The 20,160-nt window shown below is 41.7% G+C and overlaps 1 protein-coding gene across 1 annotated transcript; it reads right to left on the bottom strand.

Moving 5' to 3' along the window:
- On the bottom strand, positions 1 to 20,017 carry PEX13 (peroxisomal biogenesis factor 13). Its single transcript, XM_004580115.4, has 4 exons — positions 19,860 to 20,017; positions 5,612 to 6,306; positions 2,168 to 2,293; positions 1 to 1,111 (listed from the first exon to the last, which is right to left on the bottom strand). Exons 1-4 carry the CDS (start codon positions 19,949 to 19,951, stop codon positions 813 to 815), a joined length of 1,212 nt encoding a protein of 403 aa, XP_004580172.2. The 5' UTR covers positions 19,952 to 20,017; the 3' UTR covers positions 1 to 812.
- Positions 20,018 to 20,160: the final 143 nt, after the last annotated feature.

Below are 20,160 nucleotides of genomic sequence, written 5' to 3'. Positions count from 1 at the left end.
CAACTAAGTATTTTGTTTAATAGTCCCAATAGTAAAAAGTAAACCTGAAACAAATTTTTATTCAAAGTGACATATTTTCAATGTTTAAAGAACATCATGAATATGGAATTCTGAAAAGTGGAAGCAGAAGATCTATGAAAAGATTAAAAGAATACTGCTAAATTTGGGTACATCCCAAAATTTAGAGTGCAAACTCTAAAAGGAATACTGCAAAAGCTACACTTTATCATTCTATAACTGTCTCCTTCATAATGCCTCTAGAGATGTTACCATGAATTTTGAAAAAAATACAAAAGATAATAGCATTAATTATTTGTAGGAGGAATCATATTACTGTCTAAAGCAAACTCAACACTGCACATTATATGGATCATAGCATTTTTATTTTTCAGTTTACTTAGTTGTTTTAAAAAAGTATCTTTTTGCCTGCTCTTGTATTTGTTATCACTCAATTTCTGAAGATTCCAAATCAATTAATTTCAACTTTAATAAACATTAATGATCCTTACTGTTGCAAGCCATACGTCCTATAGTTCATCAATCTCACATTTCCAATAAACCCAGGGATTTAAAAGATGAAAACTATAGCAGTCTTCACAATCTTAAAATCTAGGAGAAACAGATGTCCTCATGGTCAAATAACTTGCAACATATATAACCAGGTCACTAGAGCAATATACTAGCATGTAACTAACAATTTCTAGCAGCAAAACACCTGAAATATCCAATAGCATGTTTTCGTTAGATTGTGGCTTTGTCAGAAATAATTTTAAAAAGTATTCTACTGTCTAACTGCACAGTCATGAAAGATATTAAAGATCTTGTTTATTTCCACTTTTCCCTGTGGAATCTGGTGCCACTGAAGCCTTATTTGTTTCAACAAAGATAGATTCAAAGGCGGCTTCCTGTTCATCCAAAGAAGCAGTGCTTGTGGCTCCTTTTGTTGGTGTAGGCTTGGCGAAAGACTGCTGCTGCTTGGTAATTGTACTCGATTGTGCCGTTTTTTTACCTCTTCTTTTACCGAGAATTTTGACATAATTTGCAGGTATAAGTCCTGTTGTATGACCATCAAGACTAGCCAGAAGCCAACCACGTATTCTGGGCTGTTGTTCTGTTGGGGGAAAAAAAAGTTGTTATGGTGATTGAATAGATCATTGTAAAATATTAAATTAAGTAAAATCTGTTATACTTACATAACAGGATATATAACAAAGAGTATATTCATTTCTATATTCAAAATCAAATGCTGAGTAGGAGTTAACAGTTCCAGGGTACATAACTATAACTTACACTTTAAATTTTATACTTAGTAAATGTTTTTCCTACCTTGAAGAACATTTTGTCAGCACATTCTCAGAGTTAGCTGATTCACACTCTGAGACAGAATGCTAAGACTGTACCTGCAGGGCCAGTTCATGTGCCAATCAGCTCCCTGGTTATAGCCTAGGAAAGCAGTGGAGGATGGCCCAAGTCTTTTGGACCCTGCACCCACATCAAAGAAATGAAAGAGACTCCTGGCTTCAGATCACCTCAGCTTTGGCTGCTGCAGCCCTACAAGGAGCAAACATAACAAATATTTTAAATAAGATTTTAACCATAGACTTAATGAAATCATTTGGTCTGACCCTGCCAAATCAAATGCAGGTGGGACTCAAAATTAAATTAAAAAGTTTTATTTTATTTACTTGAAAGGCAGAGTTACACAGAGGGAGGGAGAAAGAGATATCTTGAATCCACTGGTTTATTCCCCAAATGGCTGCAACAGTTGGAGGTGAGCTAAGTTTATCTGAAGCCAGGAGCCAGGAGCTTATTCAGGGTCTCCCACTGGATGCAGGGGTCCAAGGATTTGGGCCATCTTCTACTGATTTCCCAGACACATTAGCAGGGAGCTTGATTAGAAGTGGAGTAGCTGGGACAAACTTGCCAACATGGGATGCTGTCACTGTAGGTGGAGGCTTAGCCTACTCCACAGAGTTAGGAACAACTTTGACAGGGCATTTCTCCTTGTCTCACCCAGCTTTGGAAGGCCTAAACTGACACCAAAGAGAAATTCTAGGAGTCTCATCAAAGTTAACTTACCATAAGATCTCTTGCTTCTGTCTTTAATAATATATTTGCAAATATTTAAAAAACAAGAGGGAATTACAACCTGCTCATGGTTTGTTACCTTTGAGAGCTAAATTCAGCATATCACCAGCACGGAAAGAAATTTCTTCTTCTGATACAGCAGCAAAATCATATTCAGCTCTAGCAACTACATGGTCATCCTCACCACTTGCCCAGTCGTTGTTACCTGTAAAAGCAAATTGAGATAATGTCACTAAAACTTGCAAAAGATACATGCAGGTATTTCACTGAGTCTGATTACAAACTCCATAAATTTACTTATTAAGAGAAAAGTTGTGGACCTGACAATGTGGTACAGCATTTTAAGCTGTCATCTGTAATGCTAGCACCAGGTGGAGTCTTGAGGGCTCCATTTCTGATCCAGTTCCCTGCTAACATGCTGGGAGAGTAGCAAATGGTAGCCCTAGAGCTTGGTCCACGTAGCAGGTCTGGATTCAGCATGGCCCAGTCTCAGAAGTTGGGGCATTCAGGGAGTGAAGGTAAAGGTGCAAGATACCTCTCTCTCTGTTTCTCTCTCTTCCTCTCTGTGACACTGCATTAAGAGAGAGAGAGAGAGAGAGAAGGAAGGAAGGGAGGGAAGGAGGAAAGGAGGGAGCGAGGGAGGGAAAAGAAAAAGAAAATTTCCAAACCCCAAGAAAATTTTACAAGGAATACTGAAGTTAAATCAACAGTATGCTTGGTAGGATATCTAACATGAACTTTTACTTTAAGTTCCAGCTCCCTTTAGCCAGGAGTTGGTAATTTGTTTCTAAAAACAGTCTGCCAGTAAATATTTTAGGTTTCACAGGCTGAGGGGCAAAATAATGGATGTCGTGAAATCATATCATGAGAAAAAGTTTTCTGTATTTTCACAAAATTTAAAATGTACTTTTTAGTTTTTTGGTTAACACAGGCCTACTATTTAGAACAGAATGCTTGAAGACGGTATATAGTGCTTCACTTAACTAGGGTTCATTTGCAAATATTCATGTGTTAATATTTGAGTTATTTTGGCAGCTCTGCCTTTAGACCAGAGAAGGCCTCCCCAAGAAACTGTTGAATTGATCTGGACAATAAGATGCCGGACTCTATGCACGGTACATGCTGGCAATGAAAGAAACAAGACTGGATTTGAACTGTAATACTGCAATAAGGTGGAGTAATCCGGGGGGAGGGTGCGGGGAGGGGTTGGGAGAACCTCAGAGCCTATGAAACGATGTCATAAAATGAAATGCAATAAAAAAAAAAATTGAGGCATTTTGGGCCCGGCACAGTAGCTTAGTGCCTGAAATCCTCGCCTTGCACGTGCCAGGATCCCATTTTTTATTTTTTAAAGATTTATTTCTTTTTATTGGAAAGATAGATTTACAAAGAGATGAAGAAACAGTGAGAAAGGTCTTCCATCCACTGGTTCACTCTCCAAATAGCCACAACAGCCAGAACTTAGCCACATTAAAGCCCTGAGCCAAGAGTTTCTTCAGGGATCTCATACACGCACCGATTCGTGTCCCAGCTGCTCCACTTCCCTTCCAGCTCCCTGCTTGTGGCCCTGAGGATGGCCCAAAGCCTTGGGGCCCTACACCCATGTGGGAGATCCGAAGCTCCTGGCTTCTGGCTTTAGATTGACTCAGCTCCGGCTGTTGTGGCCGGACTGAACCAGTGGATGGAAGATATTTCTCTGACTCTCCTTCTCTCCATTATATCTGCCTTTCTAATAAAAATAATATATAAAATTTGAGGCATTTTTTGAGGCATTTCATCTTTGAAAATGTCCTTCAGGGCTGGCACAGAAGCTCAACAGGCTAATCCTCCTCCATCTACAAGCAGCAGTATCCCTTATGGCACCTATTTTGAGTCTGAGCTGCTTCTCTTCCATTCCAGCTCTCTATTGCCACCCTCCACTGCTTTCCCAGGCCACAGAAAACTGTCTCTCAGGGTATGCTAGTATGAAGACAGATTAGAAGTGGAGTAGCTGGAACTTGAACAAGCACACTGATACGGGAATGCTGGTATGGCAACCAGCTTAATCTGCTGTGCCTTAAGATGGCCTGATTTTCTGCTTACGTACTTTTGTTCAAGCTGTTTCATCTGGTTAAGTCTTTACCCTTCCTCCCATTTAACTCATGAAGCATTACCTATACATCAAAAATTTAATTCAGGGGCCCAGCATGGTAGTCCAGTGGCTAAAGTCCACGCCTTGCACACACTGGGAGTCCCACATGGGTACTGGTTACTGTCTTGGTGGCCCCACTTCCCATCCAGCTCCCTGCTTGTGGTCTGGGAAGGCAGACAAAGACGGCCCAAAGCCTTGGGATCCTGCACCCATGTGGGAGACCCGGAAGAGGTTCCTGGCTCTTGGCTTTGGATTGGCTCAGCTCTAGCTGTCGCAAACACCTAGGGAGTGAATCAGCGGCTGGAAGATTTTTCTGTCTCTCCTCCTCTCTGTATATCTGACTTTCCAGTAAAAATAAATAAATCTTAAAAAAAAAAAATTCAGATGCTATTTCTTTCTGTATCATAACAAAATATGTTTGCTTCACTTTTATACACTAAGAGGCATTCTGTACCAGCTGACACAGTATGGCCTAAATAGCCAAGCAACTCTTGTTTTGTTTCTGCTTCTGCCTTACTAAAGACTTCAGGCAGATAATTTCTTTGAATCTTAGTTTTGTCACTTGTAAAATGAGTGTAATTACTTGCTTTAGATTACTGAAACAGTGAAGTGAGATATAAACATATCAAATATCCAACTGCCAGCTACAGCAGTTGTCCTCCATAAAAAACGGCCCAAGGAACCATAGGTTTCTCCATCATTATCATATTCCTTACCATACTATTCTACATCATTAGTATTACCCATATTTATATCTTTTTTTAAAAGATTTATTTATTTTTATTGCAATCAGATATACAGTGAGTAGGAGAGACAGAGAGGAAGAGCTTCCATCCGATGATTCACTCCCCAAGTGACCGCAATGGCCGGTGGTGTGCCGATCTGAAGCCAGGAGCCAGGAGCCTCCTCCGAATCTCCCACGAGAGTGCAGGGTCCCAAGGCTTTGGGCTGTCCTCCACTGCTTTCCCAGGCCACAAGCAGGGAGCTGAATGGGAAGTGGAGCTGCTGGGATTAGAACCGGCGCCCATATGGGATCCCTGGTGCATTCAAGGTGAGGACTTTAGCTGCTAGGCCACGCTGCCGGGCCCCTATATTTATATATTAACTGCCTTCCAATCAAGAAGTTTCAGAGACATACAGATTCTGCCCTATCTACCTTTGTATCAGCAATAGCACCAAATTCAGTACCTTATAAACTGAAGTCAGGCAACAGATACTATTAAACTAATTAACAATAAATACTTTAGCAAACCTATTTTTAAATACATATTCCTACTGAAAATGCCATCTCGATCAGATTGTTAAATACAAATGAAAAAATTTTTAAAAAATCTCTTCTTGAAAACTGAGACTGTTATAATACGGTTTTTAAACCCATTCCTTTATTCTTACCTGTTACTTCATCACTGTGAGTAGAAAGAAGTTTCCAGATGAGGTAAGGACCACCAAGGACAACAGCGAAGAACAAGAATATGGGCCAAGATTTTGCTGAGTTAGCTGCTTGGTCCTCGGCACCAAGGCAAGCCACAGTTCCTTGACTTTCTGCCCAGAGGTCCTCATTCTCAGAGCCTCTTCTTAAACCTATTATGCGCTGCAACCGTCTATAAAGATATCTTATAGTCCTAACTAGAGCAAAAGCTGAGAACACCTTTGTAAAGTGTATTTTTAATCGGGAAAAATGATTTGCTACATCCAGTACGGCCCTAAAACTGTTATACACAGCTGAAAAGGTGGCGTCCATCATCATACTGACAGAGGCAAATGCATGCACTATGCTTTCAATGGACTGAAATGCACCTCTGCTGCTTTCTTCAGCTTGCTGAACAAATCTACTGGGTGGAAGATCATCCATGCGGAGGCGGTTGTATCCCAACCCACCATATCCATAACTATAAGGGCTATAGCTTCCATAAAACGTATTTCCATAGGCACCATAGCCAGAAGAAAATGAGCTGTAAGCAGGTCTGAAAGTGTTCACGTTGCTGCCTCCTGTCTGCTGGGATGGCCTTGGAAGAATAGGTGGGGGCAATCTGGTAAGTGTTGGCTGTCCAGGTCTTGTTAATACAGTAGGACCCAAATCAGCAGATCTAAAACAAACAAAAGACCACAGAGTTAAATACAATAAAGTTAAATCAGAGTAATTATTAAATGCTTCCTATGCATCTAGTGCTATGGCAGATTATCCTGAAGATGCTTTTGGAGTGCAGTAGTCCCCGTTACATATGGTCTTGCTTTACATATGGTAGTCCCCTTTACATATGGTCTTTTGGAGTGCAGTAGTCCCCTTTACATATGGTCTTTTGGAGTGCAGTAGTCCCCTTTACATATGGTCTTTTGGAGTGCAGTAGTCCCCTTTACATATGGTCTTTTGGAGTGCAGTAGTCCCCTTTACATATGGTCTTGCTTTCTGCAGTTTCAGGTATCCACAGTCAGTGCAGTCAGCACAGTGCTGTACAACACTCGGGGGCGGGGAGAGAGACTGCATTCCCCTAACTTCTGCCACACTATATTGCAATAGTGATCATTTTACTACATATTGTTAGTCATCTCTTACTGTGCCTAGTTTTTAAACTGAAAACAAATTAAATGGTATGTATGTATGAAAAATTTAGTATATATGAGTATGTATGATTTGGTACTATCTACAATTCAGGCATCCCCTGCAGAGGAAGAGGAACTATGTTAAGGAAATGTCACTATTATTCAGATACTCAGAATCTTACTGTGATAAGACAGAAAAATAGCTGACTGAATTCTACTATCTTCTTATTTAGTTATATCAGCATTACCTTAAATATGTGGTTTTTTTTTTAAGAATATTTGCTCAGTTTCTCAAAGTAACGAGAACCTTAGTTTGTACACTTAAAGGGCACTGTCATAACTATCACAGAATTTTCCAACAGATTTTAATACACAGTAAAATAAAGACTACCCACATTGTTCTTTGACAGTATCTTAGCTGCTTGACCTTTCACACTGTCATAGACATTTTATGGAGTTTCAAGTTTTTCTCTCCTGTTCCCAGCAAAAAAACAAACAAAACCTGCTGAGATTCTGCATGATATTATATACTGAATCTATAACTGGATGTAAATAATAATTTTTCTAATACTAAAAGTTTCAATCCTGGGGCTGGTGCTTTTACTCATTCGGCTAATCCTCCACCTGCAAGAGTCAGCATCCCATACGGGCGCTGGATCTTGCCCCATCTGTTTCACTTCTCACCCAGCTCCCTGTTTCTGGTCTGGAAAATCAGTGGAGGATAGCCTAAAACTTTGTAACCCTGCACCCACGTGGGAGGCCTGGAAGAAGCTCTTGGCTCCAGCTTTCGATCATCTCGGCTCTGACCATTACAGCCATTTGGGGAGTGAACCAGTGGATGGAAAATCTTTATGCCTCTCCTCTTGGTAAAACTGCCTTTCCAACAAAAATAAACAAGTCTTTTCAAAAAGTTTCAATTTTCAAGTAAAATATTGAATCTTAAATGTTCTAGTTTAGTTTTAGTATTTCTTCTTTAGGCTTATTCTGATATACTTGTTAACTTTTTAGAACTTTTAATTTCTAAGTTTTAATTTGATGATACAATTCCATAGTCTGGGTTCCCTCCCTCCAAATTCTCGCCCTCCCTTCTGATTTTCCCCATACTGTTACAATAGTATAGTCCTTCACAAGGAGTTATAATTCTATCAGTCTATTTAAGTATGTCCTGACATTGCTGGTACAATGTCAGACAGTCCATCATCCCATTGTCCAGATACGTTCAACAGTTTGATTGGGAGTCCATCTTTGATTTAGAAATAGGGATGTATGTTACAGTGTATCTTCACATCTGGATATGGTAGTCTCCATTACTCTATCACTATACATTCCAATTTGTATGATGGATTCCTTTTATTAGAAAGAACATATGGTATTTGTCTTTTTGGGATTGATTTATTTCACTGATCATAATGGTCTCTATTTGGGATGATCTAGTTCCAAATGGTATAATTTTATCCTTTTTAATGACTGAGTAATACTCCATGGAGTAGATGTATCAGTTTCTTCAATCACTCCTCTTTGGATGGACATCTGGATTGTTTCCATGGCTTTGCTATTGTAGATTGTGCTGCTGTAAACACAGGATTACAGATCCTCTTCTCATATGCAGTTTTAATTTCCTTTGTGCATATTCCTAGGAGTGTGACAGCCGGGCCTATTTGTTTGCTTTCAGATGCTGCTATAAACATTATCCTTCTAAAATCATTTCGCTGCTACGTAGAAATAACTGATTTTCCTTTTTTCTGTGTAAGATCTTTGTATATAGCAACCATGTTTTGGATTCTCTTGCATTTTAAAATCATAAGGACCCAAGCATTGTATATAAGTGATGATAAGTTTATTTTGCCCTTTTCATATTACACCTTTTTTTTTAAATTTATTTATTTTATTACAAAGTCAGATATACAGAGAGGAGGAGAGACAGAGAGGAAGATCTTCCATCCGATGATTCACTCCCCAAGTGAGCCACAACGGGCCAATGCGCGTTGATCCAATGCTGGGAACCTGGAACCTCCTCCAGGTCTCCCACACGGGTGCAGTGTCCCAATGCATTGGGCCGTCCTCAACTGCTTTCCCAGGTCACAAGCAGGGAGCTGGATGGGAAGTAGAGCTTCCGGGATTAGAACCGGCGCCCATATGGGATCCCGGGGCGTTCAAGGCGAGGACTTTAGCCGCTAGGCCACGCTGCTGGGCCCTTTATATTACACCTTGAATGAAATATCCTTACCTTATTCAAATGGAACTTGAGTACAAATATGCTAGCAGGCATCCTCGCCTTATTCCTAATCTTAGGGCAAAGTTTTTGACACATCACCATGGATTATATTTGTTGTTAGTTTGTTGTAAATTTGGCAGTTCCTTTCCTATTGTTATTTACTAAGTGTTTTTTTTTTTAGCCATGAATGAATGATAAATTTTATCAAATGATTTCTCAGCATGATGATGATATGATGCTTCTCTTTCATTCTGTTAATATTAATTCTCAAATGTTGAATATTTTGCACTCTTGGAGTAAAATCAAGTAGACAATAAAATACTGAAGGACTTAGTGTGACAAATTTCATTGATCTGTATCTGTTACATTCATGAGTGAGAATATCTCATGACTTTTTTTTTCCAAGTTGTAATGTCTGTCAGATTTGGTTATCAGTTATAGCAGCCTCTTAAAGAGTTGGGGACTATTTCTTTTCAGTATTCTGGAAACTGTGTATTTCCTTTTCTTTTTTTTGGAAAGGCGGATATACATAGAGTAGGAGAGACAGAGAGAAAGATCTTCCATCTGATGTTTCATTCCCCAAGTGAGCTCAACAGCCAGAGTTGCGCCAATCCGAAGCCAGGAACCTAGAACCTCCTCCAGGACTCCCACACGGGTGCAGGGTCCCAAGGCTTTGGGCCGTCCTCCACTGCTTTCCCAGGCCACAAGCAGGGAGCTGGATGGGAAGTGGAGCTGCCGGGATTAGAACCGGCGCCCATATGGGATCCCGGGGCGTTGAGGGTGAGGACTTTAGCCGCTAGGCCACGCTGCCGGGCCCCAAAACTGTGTATTTCTTAAGCATATGTGAAAATTGGCCAGAGAAGTTACATAGACCTGGGACTCACTTAGTGGGAAAGATTTTAATTACAAATTCAGTTTCAGTTTCTTTCAGTCCTATGCTACTCAAGTTGTGGTCTGTGGACCAGTGTTAGTATGTAAACCATTTGTATCAGCCTATGAAAAAAGTATAGAAATGCGATTTAAGCAGTTATTAATTTCATACTGCTATGTTTTTACTATATTTTATAAAAGTATTGATCACCAACACAAGTATTTTGAGAAACATTTCTTGAACAGTTACAGGACTATCACTTTTTTCCATTTGTGAACTATACCTTGTTTCAGCCCCTAAATCTCTCTTCTTTCACATACTTGTGTTTCACTGGAGATTTTCTTCCCAACTATCTTCTACGGTGCTTTTGCTACTCAATAGTATATTCACAACAAAGAACTTACACCATAATATAAATCAACAAGTCCTTTCTTCACAAAATTCTGCCAAGAAAATGTTAGGACAGGCACTAGCGCACAGGGAGATAAGCTGCTATTTGAGACACCCACACCCCATACTGGATTTCCATCCAAGTTCTGGCTCCTGTGCTTCCAACTCAGCCTCCTGCTAACACCTGGGAAGGCGGCAGATGATGGTCCAAGTGCTTGGTTCCCTGTCACTCACATGGAAGACCTACACAGAGCTTCTGGCTCCTGTTTTTGACCTGCACCAGCCACAGCTGTTGCGGGAAATGAATCAGCAGATGAAGACCTCTGTCACTGTGCCTTTCAAATAAGTCTAAAAAACTTAAATTTGTATGATAACTCTAAGATTTAAAGTCACTTGCTGATTTACTCAGTTTCCATTTTTATTCACTAATGCCCAGCTGCCTGCTTCACTATTTGATTCTGCTCGTGTGTTCGGTTCATATGAAGAACTACAGCAATCATTCATGGCTCTGCACGACATTCTCTTCCTCCAAACGCCTTTCTCCCTGGACGCTGCTTTCTTAACTGTCCTCCATTTTGCTTGGGAAGTAACTACGAATGGACTATTACTCCATGATCTCATTGATGTAATTTTAGAAACTGGCCTCTGCTCTTAAGCTGACCTGCTTACTTCTTTTATATCTTTACACTTAGATTTATCTTTCAGGCCCTGACACACCTATGACAAGCAGATGTTCTTATATTTTGTTGGCTTTTCTACTTATTCTTAACAGATTCTTTAAAAAGGTTTATTTACTTACTTGAAAGATAGAGAGGGGAACAGAGATAGATATGTATTTTTCCCCCATCTGCTAGTTCATTTTTCAGATGCCTGCAACAGCTAGGAGCCAGGCCATTTAAATGGAGGGCCCCAAAATCCAGAGCCATTATCTGTTGCTTTCCAGGTGTAGAAAGCTGGGCCAGAAGCTAAACAGCTGGAACTTGAATTAGAACTGCAGTATGGGGGTCCTGCACCGTGGCCTAGCTGCTAAAGTCCTCGCCTTGAACGCGCCGGGATCCCATATTGATGCCGGCAGCTCCACTTCCCATCCAGCTCCCTGCTTGTGGCCTGGGAAAGCAGTTGAGGACGGCCCAAAGCTTTGGGATCCTGCACCTGCGTGGGAGACCTGGAAGAGGTTCCTGGTTCCTGGCTTCGGATCGGCGCAGCACTGGCCGTTGCGGTCACTTGGGGAGTGAATCATCAGATGGAAGATCTTCCTCTCTGTCTCTCCTCCTCTCTGTACATCTGACTTTGTAATTAAAAAAAAAAAAGAACTGCAGTATGGGATGTAGGTATCCCAAGTAGGGCTTTAGCAGATGACTCCATAACACATGCCTTTCTTCTGTATTTTTGGTTTTGTGTGTGTGTGTGTGTGTGTGGTTTTAAATACAAGTTTTAGTTTCTTTTTTAAGATTTATTTATTTTTATTGTAAAGTCAGATATACACAGGAAGAGAGACAGAGAAGATCTTTTGTCTGCTGATTTACTCCCCAAGTGACTGCACTGGCCACAGCTGAGCCGATCCAAAGCCAGGAGCCAGGAGCTTCCTCCGGATCTCCCACGCACGTGCAAGGTCCCAAGGCTTTAGGCCATCCTCCACTGCTTTCCCAGGCCACAAGCAGGAAGCTGGATGGAAAGCGGGGTGGCTGAGATTAGAACCGGTGCCCATATGGGATCCCAGCATGTACAAGCAGCAGACAGAATCAGAAACAAGGGCTGGGGTACAGTGCGATGGCTCAGTGGCTAAACTCTTGCCTTGCACATGCAGGAATCCCACATGTGCGCTGATTCATGTCTCAGCTGCTCCACTTCCCATCCAGCTCCCTGCTTGTGGTCTGGGATAGTAGTAAAGGATGGTCTAAAGCCTTGGGACCCTGCACTCGTGTGGCAGGCCCGGAAGAAGCTCTTGGTTCTCAGTTCCTGGCTTTGGATCGGCTCATAGCTCTAGCCATTGCAGCCACTTGGTGAGTGAACAGTGGACACGGGACCTTTCTGTAAATCTGACTTTGCAATAAAAATAAATGTTAAAAAAAAAAAGCCATGTGTCAAACCAGGTTCTCTGTGGGACATGGGTGTCCTAAACAGCATTTTAACTGCTAAGCCAATTACCTCCCCTCCCCATGGCAACTTCATACTTTGTCTTTAGTGTGCCTGTGTTCTGTGACCACATGAAGTCAGCTGTGGAACTTCCTAATGGTCGTATCATGTCAGGGCACAAAAGTTACACATTTTACAGCTTTTAAGACTTTAAACATGTTCAATCTGTATTTTATTTATTTTTTACTGCCAAATCATACTTATCTACCTATCTGTTAATAAACACTTGGGCTTTTTTCACCTTTTGTCAGTTATGAATTATGCTGCCATACATAATTATGTGTAGAGTTTGTATGAGCTGGGTACGGTGTTGCTTGGGATGCCTACATTGCATATCAGAAGACCCAGGATCAAGTTTGCCTTCTGCACTTCAGCCAGCTGCTTGCTAATGTACCAGAGCAGCAGAGGATGGCTGGTTGAGAGACTTGGGTGGAGTACCCACTCTTTGCTTTCGTGTGGCCCAGCACTGGTTGTGTGGGCATTTGGAAAATGAACTGGCAGATGGAAGCACGTGCTCTTGCTTGGGTGCTCTCCCTGTCTTTCAAATAAAACACACACGTTTTCCTATTCTCATCCATACAGAAATGAACTGCTGGGTCTTGGCTGTTCCAATTCCAATCCAGCTCCCTTCAGATTGGCTCAGCACTGGCCCTTGCATCTGTCTAGGGAAGTGAACCAGTAGATGGAAAATTTCTTTATTTTTCTCTCTATAGCTCTACCTTTCAAATAATAATTAAAGCAAACAAACAAAAATAAAACAGATCAGTTTAAAAGTAAACTGACCTGAAGCCAGGAGCCAGGAGATTCTTTTGGGTCTCACATGTGAGTATAAGTGCCTAAAGAATTCAGCCATCCTCCACTGCTTACCCATGCCATAAGCAGGGAGCTGAATTGGAGGTTGAGCAACCAGGACATAGGGGTTGCAGGCACCACAGGTGGAAGCTCAGCCTGCTATGCCACATGAGGGTTCCAATTTCTCAAAAGTCTTGCTAATGTGTTTTCCTTACTGTGGCTTTTCCAGTAGAAGTGAAGTGAATCTCACTGTGATTTGGATTTGCAATTCCCTATAATTACTGATGCTGAGCATCTTCCATGAGCTTACTGGCCATTTAATATCTTGTTTGGGTAAATATTTACTCAAATACTTTGCTTATTTTGAACGTAGTCTTTTTATTAAGCTACAAAAGTCAAAATGCCTTTTATGTATTATTTTGTTAAGTGTTTATTTATTTGAAAGGCAGAGTGACAGATAGAAAAGATTTTCCATACACTAATTTACTCCCTAAACATAGCCAACAGCCAGGACTGGGCCAAAGCCAGTAGCTAAGTATTCAGTCTGGCTTTCACAGATGAGCAGTAGGATCCTAGGGGCCTCAGAAGTACTAGGAAAAAAGACACTGATAAATGGGAACTAGCAAAAACAATTTATAGGAACTATACTGGCCACATACTCTACTTTCTCATGCCGAAGGTTAAAAGGATTCCTTGCCCAGACTCCACTTCTCAAGTTCATGCTTCATCATGTGCAACCTGATGACTTTATGCTGATTAAGACCTGGAAGGAAGACAAACTCCAAGCACACTGGGAGGGTCTTTATCAAGCTCTCCTCACCACAGTCAAATGAACAACAAAGCGAGGACTCACCACACTTGAGTTAAAGGACTGGAAAAAGAAACTTTGGGACAAGGAAAAGGGGACCAATGGAAAGCATGTGAATCATCTAAAAGACCTTTAAAAGTGACTAAAAAACTCCCAGCCCCTCCCTCTGAACCTCCCCCATTCCTGACAGAAGTCATGGAATGTGGCTGGGGTAGGTGGGATGGAATGCAGAAGAGGAAGCTGGAAAGGTATTCCTGAATATCCAATACACTCAGGATGCCCTCAGATAAAGGATGTGAGAAAAGAAAACGCTAGATCCCAAATTGATGGAACCATCCCAAAGGCTTTATAGGTGCCACCTACGTTAGCCGGTAAACTGGCAGAGAATGTTGGAATTGATGACCCCTTTAAAGGCTGGTTAGAAACATAAAGTGAATGGTTAAAAAAAAAAAAGAAAGAAAGAAAGAAAAAGATCTTCCATCTGCTGGTTCACTCCTCAAGTGGCCGCAATAGCTGGAACTAAACTGATTAGAAGCTAGGAGCCAGGAGCCTCCTCAAGGTCCCCTATGTGGGTGCAGGGTCCCTGCTTTCTCTCTCTTTCCCCCAGCCCATAATTGCTTTGCAAATAAAATCTCCCAAAAACCAAAAAAAAAAAAAAAAAAAAAAAAAAACCAAAAAAAAAAAAAAAAAACATACTTTGGAAAATGTGGCAGGGTATGGTAGCTTTAACGCTCACTTATCTCATAACTGTAACTGGAATTCTGAACCAAATCAGAGGAGCGTAATGAACGATTTGAGAAAAAAAAAAAGTGAAAATAGGAACAGAAGTGTAAAAGTAAAAATGAAGGATTTGTAACAAAACATCTGATAGTCCATTTTCAACACAAAATGCAAACTTGCTATTTTTTGGGGAACAAAATGTTTTTGAGAGGCAGAGATACTATACAGAGAAGGATAGACAGACAGGGGGAGCGAAAGAGGAAGGGAGAGAAATAAAGAGAGGGGCAGAGACAGACAGATCTTCCATCCAGGGCTTTACGCCCCAAATGGCTGCAATGGCCACAGCTGAGCTGATCAAAAGCCAGGAGCTTCTTCCGGGTCTCCCATGTGTGTTCAGAGGCCCAAGGACTTGAGCCATTTTGTGCTGCTTTCTAGGCCATAAGCAAGGAGCTAGATCAGAAGTGGAGCAGCCAGGACATGAACTAGTGCCTGTATGAAATGCTGGCACCACAGGCAGAGGCTTAGTCTATTGTCATACCAGTCCCAGAAAATTATGATTAATGAAAAATTACTTTCAGAAACAAAACTAGGCCAACCAGAATAACGGAAGCACCAACTCGCAAGAGGAAATTCAACTACAGAGAAGGAAAGAGGACATAATTTTGTAATTTAGGTGATGTCTAGGAAGACTGTACACTCCACAGTACTCAGCCAAAAAGAAACCAGTGGACCTGCATGCTATGGGGCCACTGACTAATTCTCTACTTGCAAATACATACTCTAGACTATAAATTTATAATCCAGACTAAAGTCTTAGTTTAGTTTTGCATAATACTGTGAATAAGCTACTAGAACATTTAACTTTTTTCTTTTACTGAATTCAGAATTTAAAAATGGAACAAGGGATACCCATTAGGTGTAGTGGTTAAAATACCGTGTGGGTCACCTGCATTCCAGATTAGAACGCAAGCCTTGGCTCTGCATTCAATTCCAACTTGGCGCTTATGCACACCACAGGAGGCTCAAGTGCTAGGGTCCATGCCACCCTTATGGGAGACTCAGACTCTGGCATCGTGGCTTTAGTTTGGCCCAATCCCAGCTGTTGTAGGCATCTAGGAATTAAACCAGCAAATACAAGATTTCTATTAAAATATAAGATTTCTACCTGGGCCTGGTGCAATGGTTCAGTGGCTAACCCTTCATCTTACAAGTGCCAGGATTTGATATGGGTGCCAGTTTGTGTTGTGGTTACTCCATGTTCCATCCAGCTCCCTGCTTGTGGCCTAGGAAAGTAGTCAAGGATGGCCCATGGCCTTGGGACCCTGCACCCATGTGGGAGACCCAGAAGAGGTTCCTGGCTTCCGATCAGCTCAGCTTTGATTGTTGTGGTCACTTTGGGAGTGAATCAGTAGATGGCAGATATTTCTGTATCTCCTCTCTGTATATCTGCTTTTCCAATAAAAAATTAAATATTAAAAAAAAAACATTTACAGGCTACAAAAAAGATAGCCTACCTATAGAGAAATACAAATTAGAAAGCTCTAACCTTTAATAAGCTTAGATAAACCAGCATGCATAGTACAAAGAAAGAAACTTTCAACTTCATCAAGGAACATATATGCAATTGTCTGAAAATACTAGAAAAGAATTTATGGATGTATTTAAAGAACAAAACAAAAACCAAACAAAACCACTAAAAAAAGAAGCTAAGCAGAATTTACCCAGAGAAGCAAGGATGACTCAATACAAGAAAGATAATCGATGCAATCAATCATTTTCATATTGAAGAGAAAGTCAAATAAAATTTAATATTTCTTTATAGTAAAAATCTGAGTAAGAGAAGTTTGACAGCGTTACGTCAAAGCCAAAAATCAAATATAATGGTGAGACTTTATAAGCATTCTAATGAAAACCAGAACTACTACAAGGTTACTGCCTAATCTATTGGCTTATTTGAGAATGACAGAATTACCTACAGAAAGTTCAAGAGCTGCAATCAAACCTTAGAACAAATGAAGAGTTTGATATGCGATATATATTTATATTTAAAAAAATGAATACCATGAGCCCAGCATGGTAACCTAGTGGCTAAAGTCCTTGCATTGCATGTGCCAGGGTTCCATGTAAGCACTGGTTAGCATCCCGGCTGCTCCACTTCCCTTCCAGATCCCTGCTTGTGGCCCAAAGCTTTAGACCCTGAACCTGCATGGGAGACTTGAAAGAAGCTCCTGGCTCCTGGCTTTGGATGGCAATATGGCCACTTAGGGAGTGAACCAGCAGGTCAAAGATCTTTCTCTCCGTTTCTCCTCTCTCTGTAAATGTTCCTTTCTAATAAAAATAAAATAAATTTTAAAAAAATCAATACCATTCTGATTAACTAGTAACTGGAGAATAATTAACATAAAACAACAATAAATAACTACAAACTGTAAAAGAAAAAAATCAACAAAAACATAGATAGGAAAGAATTCCATGAAGATAATTACAAAATATTAAAGTTTTAAAAAGATTAAAATTCTTATCAGTTGCAGCTCATACAATATTCACAATGGAAAATGATACTTAATGTATAAAATTTAGTACAGTTCCAATAAAAACCCCAATAAGCCCTTTTATAAAGGCAATTTAATTTTTTTTTTCTTACTGGAAAGGCAGATCAAATTTATGAAGAGAAGGAGAAAGGGAGAGAAAGAGCTTCCATCTGCTGGTTCACTCCCCAAATGGCTGCAACAGCTGGAGTTGAGCCAATCCAAAGCGAGGAGCCAGAAGTTTCTGGGTATCCCGTACAGGTGCAGGATCCAAAGCTTTGGGCCATCCTTGACTGCTTTCCCAAACCATAAGCAGGGAGCTGGATGGGAAGTGGAGCAGACAGAACTCGAACATGAACCCATATGGGATCCCGCAGAATACAATGTAAGGATTTAGCCACTGAGCCACTGCAGCAGGCCTATAGTGGTAATTTTGATAAACAGCAATATTTGGAGACTCATGACACAATATGTTTCAAAAGTAAATAAAGCTGTCATTAAGGCTAGTACAAGAACAGACAAATACCTCTCGTCCCAGTGTCATGGTGGCATGTGGGTGAAGCTGTCACCTGCAATGCCAGCAGTCTGTACCTGTACCGGTGCTCCGCCTCCAATCCAGCTCCTTGCCTATAAAAAGCAGTGGAAGATGGCCCAAGCATCTGGGCTGCTGCCTCCCTCCTGAGGTACCTGGAAGAAGCTCCTGGCTTCAATCCACCCAGCTCTGGCTGTTGCGTTCATCTGGGGCATGACCCAGTAGATCAAACAGCTCTCTGTTTCTCTTGCAAATATGTATTTTTTAAATGCCCAGACAAATAGAACAAGTCAGAAAGTCTCCAAAACAGAAGTATATCTTTAGGAAAGCTTGATATGGGGTAGATGGTATTAGGAACCAGGATGGAAAAAGACTTCTCAACAAATGGTGCTGGAACAATCAGCTATTCACATAGGAAATTAAAAAATCAGATTCTCTAACACTGATTTTTGTGTAACAAAGCCTATTTCAGCTGGATTAAAGGTGTGAACATGAAAACTACAAAAATTACAATGTGATGATTTTGGCTATGTTAAATTAAAAGCAAACTGCACAAAAATGCAAAAATGAAAATACAGGAATAGAAAAGCTGCAGAGGGAGAGATTATCAGTAAAACAAACAGAAAGGGATCAACAATGACGTACTCTTCTAAACTGATTTACACAGATGGCCAGGAAAAGTGATTAGAAAACATGAAGAGAAAAACACAGCTGTGTCAACAGTAACAAATATTTATAATGCACATTTGTGCATTACTAGACTTAAAAATTTATAAAATGCAATATAAAGTTACTGTATGTATTTATACATTACTAGCTTTTGAAAACATAAAACATAAAATTGAAGAAATAATATAAAATATTTATCACACTTTCAGGTATAAATACATACAACGCAAACCCTAAGAATATAAATCTAAGGGGGGAAAAAGTTTTGAGTACACTAAACACCAAACAAAAACACTAGTTAACATTAGGAACAATGGAAGGCCTTACCGTGTATTAAAACACAAAACTGCCGCACATCTGAGAAATGTTAGTATTTCATTATGTCAAGTGGTAAATACCTCATTTGTGTTTGCAGTATTTCACACTGAAAAACGGTGGGAAAATGGTTCGTTTTTACCGAAGGATTTAACAGATGGAAAAATAAAGCTTTTTTACCACAAGCATTCTAAAAGAAAGCGGGATAAAAAAACAGGTATCCAAAAGTGTCACTGTGGCTTAACAGCGCAATGAAACCTTGTAACTTGCCCTGTTCCCCCACCACTAAATGAAGCAGTTACTGTGCACAAAGCATTCATTACAAGATTTCGGAACACAGCAGAAACACACTCCAACATGTTGGTGGATTTTTATGTTAGGAAAACTTAATAATGTATGACCCGATACAGGGGCGGGGAAGAATACATGCAGATCCACGCAGTACAACACACACCCTAGGCTTAGCACACCGCATCATTTCCCTACGCCGTCAATCTTATAAAATTAAAACCACTTGATAACTGGTTAGAAACAATACCAACAAAACCACTACAGTCCTCAGCAAAGCAAACTCCTTGGCACACGAAGGCCAAGGCTTCCGAGGCCTCGGAATGAAAACTCCAGCTCTGCCAATACCTCTGCAAAGCTCAATCCTGGGCAAACAGGTTGGGGCGGGGGGCGAGGGTCGTGGTTTGTCAAGTGTCCCGGTCTCGGTTGCATAAAAGCGACCTTTGGGGCTTGCACCGACTTCTCAAAAGGCTGTTCGTGGCGTTCTACAAAGACTTTGCTCCCTAACGCGGCCGGGGCTGGGCACTCGGAACGCCGCTGTCACACACTCCGCAGGTCCGCAGCATCGCGGGGAGACCAGCGGTTCTCCCGGGGTCCGGCACCGACACGGGGGGGCAGGAAGTCGGACACCGAGGGCGCCCGGCTGGCAGCGGCGCGCGGACCAGACCCCCTCTTCCGAGGCACCCCGACCTCATCTCCCACCCGAAGTTGGGCAGCAGCTGGAGGAACGTGGGGGGAGGGGACACCGCCCCCTGACAACCGCCTCAACCGCCTCCCACCAGACCCCCGCGCCAGCCCCACGACACACGCGCGGCCCGAGGACTCCCACACTCACTGGAACGTGGGGCCAGGCCCCAGGCCCGGCCCGGCCCCGGGAATCCGCCGGGTCTCCCAGGGCTTCGGGGGAGGCGGCGGCTGAGACGCCATCTCCTCCGGGTCCGTCCGGCTCCCGCTCCGCACCCGGACTCGTCAGGCCCCGGGAACGCCTCGCGCGCCAGACGCAGCGAGGCGAACACCGAGCACTCCACCACCCCTGGAGTCCAGCCGAGCTGCTGGGCAGCGGCCAGCCCTGGGCACAGAGGGCGGAGGGCGCTGCCACGGACCGGGAGGACACCCTGTCTTTGCATTTGCCTTAA

Source organism: Ochotona princeps, chromosome 8 (assembly GCF_030435755.1).
Source record: "Ochotona princeps isolate mOchPri1 chromosome 8, mOchPri1.hap1, whole genome shotgun sequence".
In the NCBI taxonomy this organism is placed as follows: Eukaryota; Metazoa; Chordata; class Mammalia; order Lagomorpha; family Ochotonidae; genus Ochotona; species Ochotona princeps.
The sequence above is the reverse complement of the archived record's forward strand: the minus strand, read 5'-3'. Positions and strand labels throughout refer to the sequence as shown.

Coding starts and splice junctions, on each gene's coding strand:
- PEX13 (XM_004580115.4), bottom strand. CDS start 19,951: ATGGCGTCTCAGCCGCCGCCTCCCCCGAAGCCCTGGGAGACCCGGCGG. Junction 6,307..19,859: donor GGGCCTGGCCCCACGTTCCA/GTGAGTGTGGGA, acceptor TGTTTGTTTTAG/ATCTGCTGATTTGGGTCCTA. Junction 2,294..5,611: donor TCACAGTGATGAAGTAACAG/GTAAGAATAAAG, acceptor TTGCTTTTACAG/GTAACAACGACTGGGCAAGT.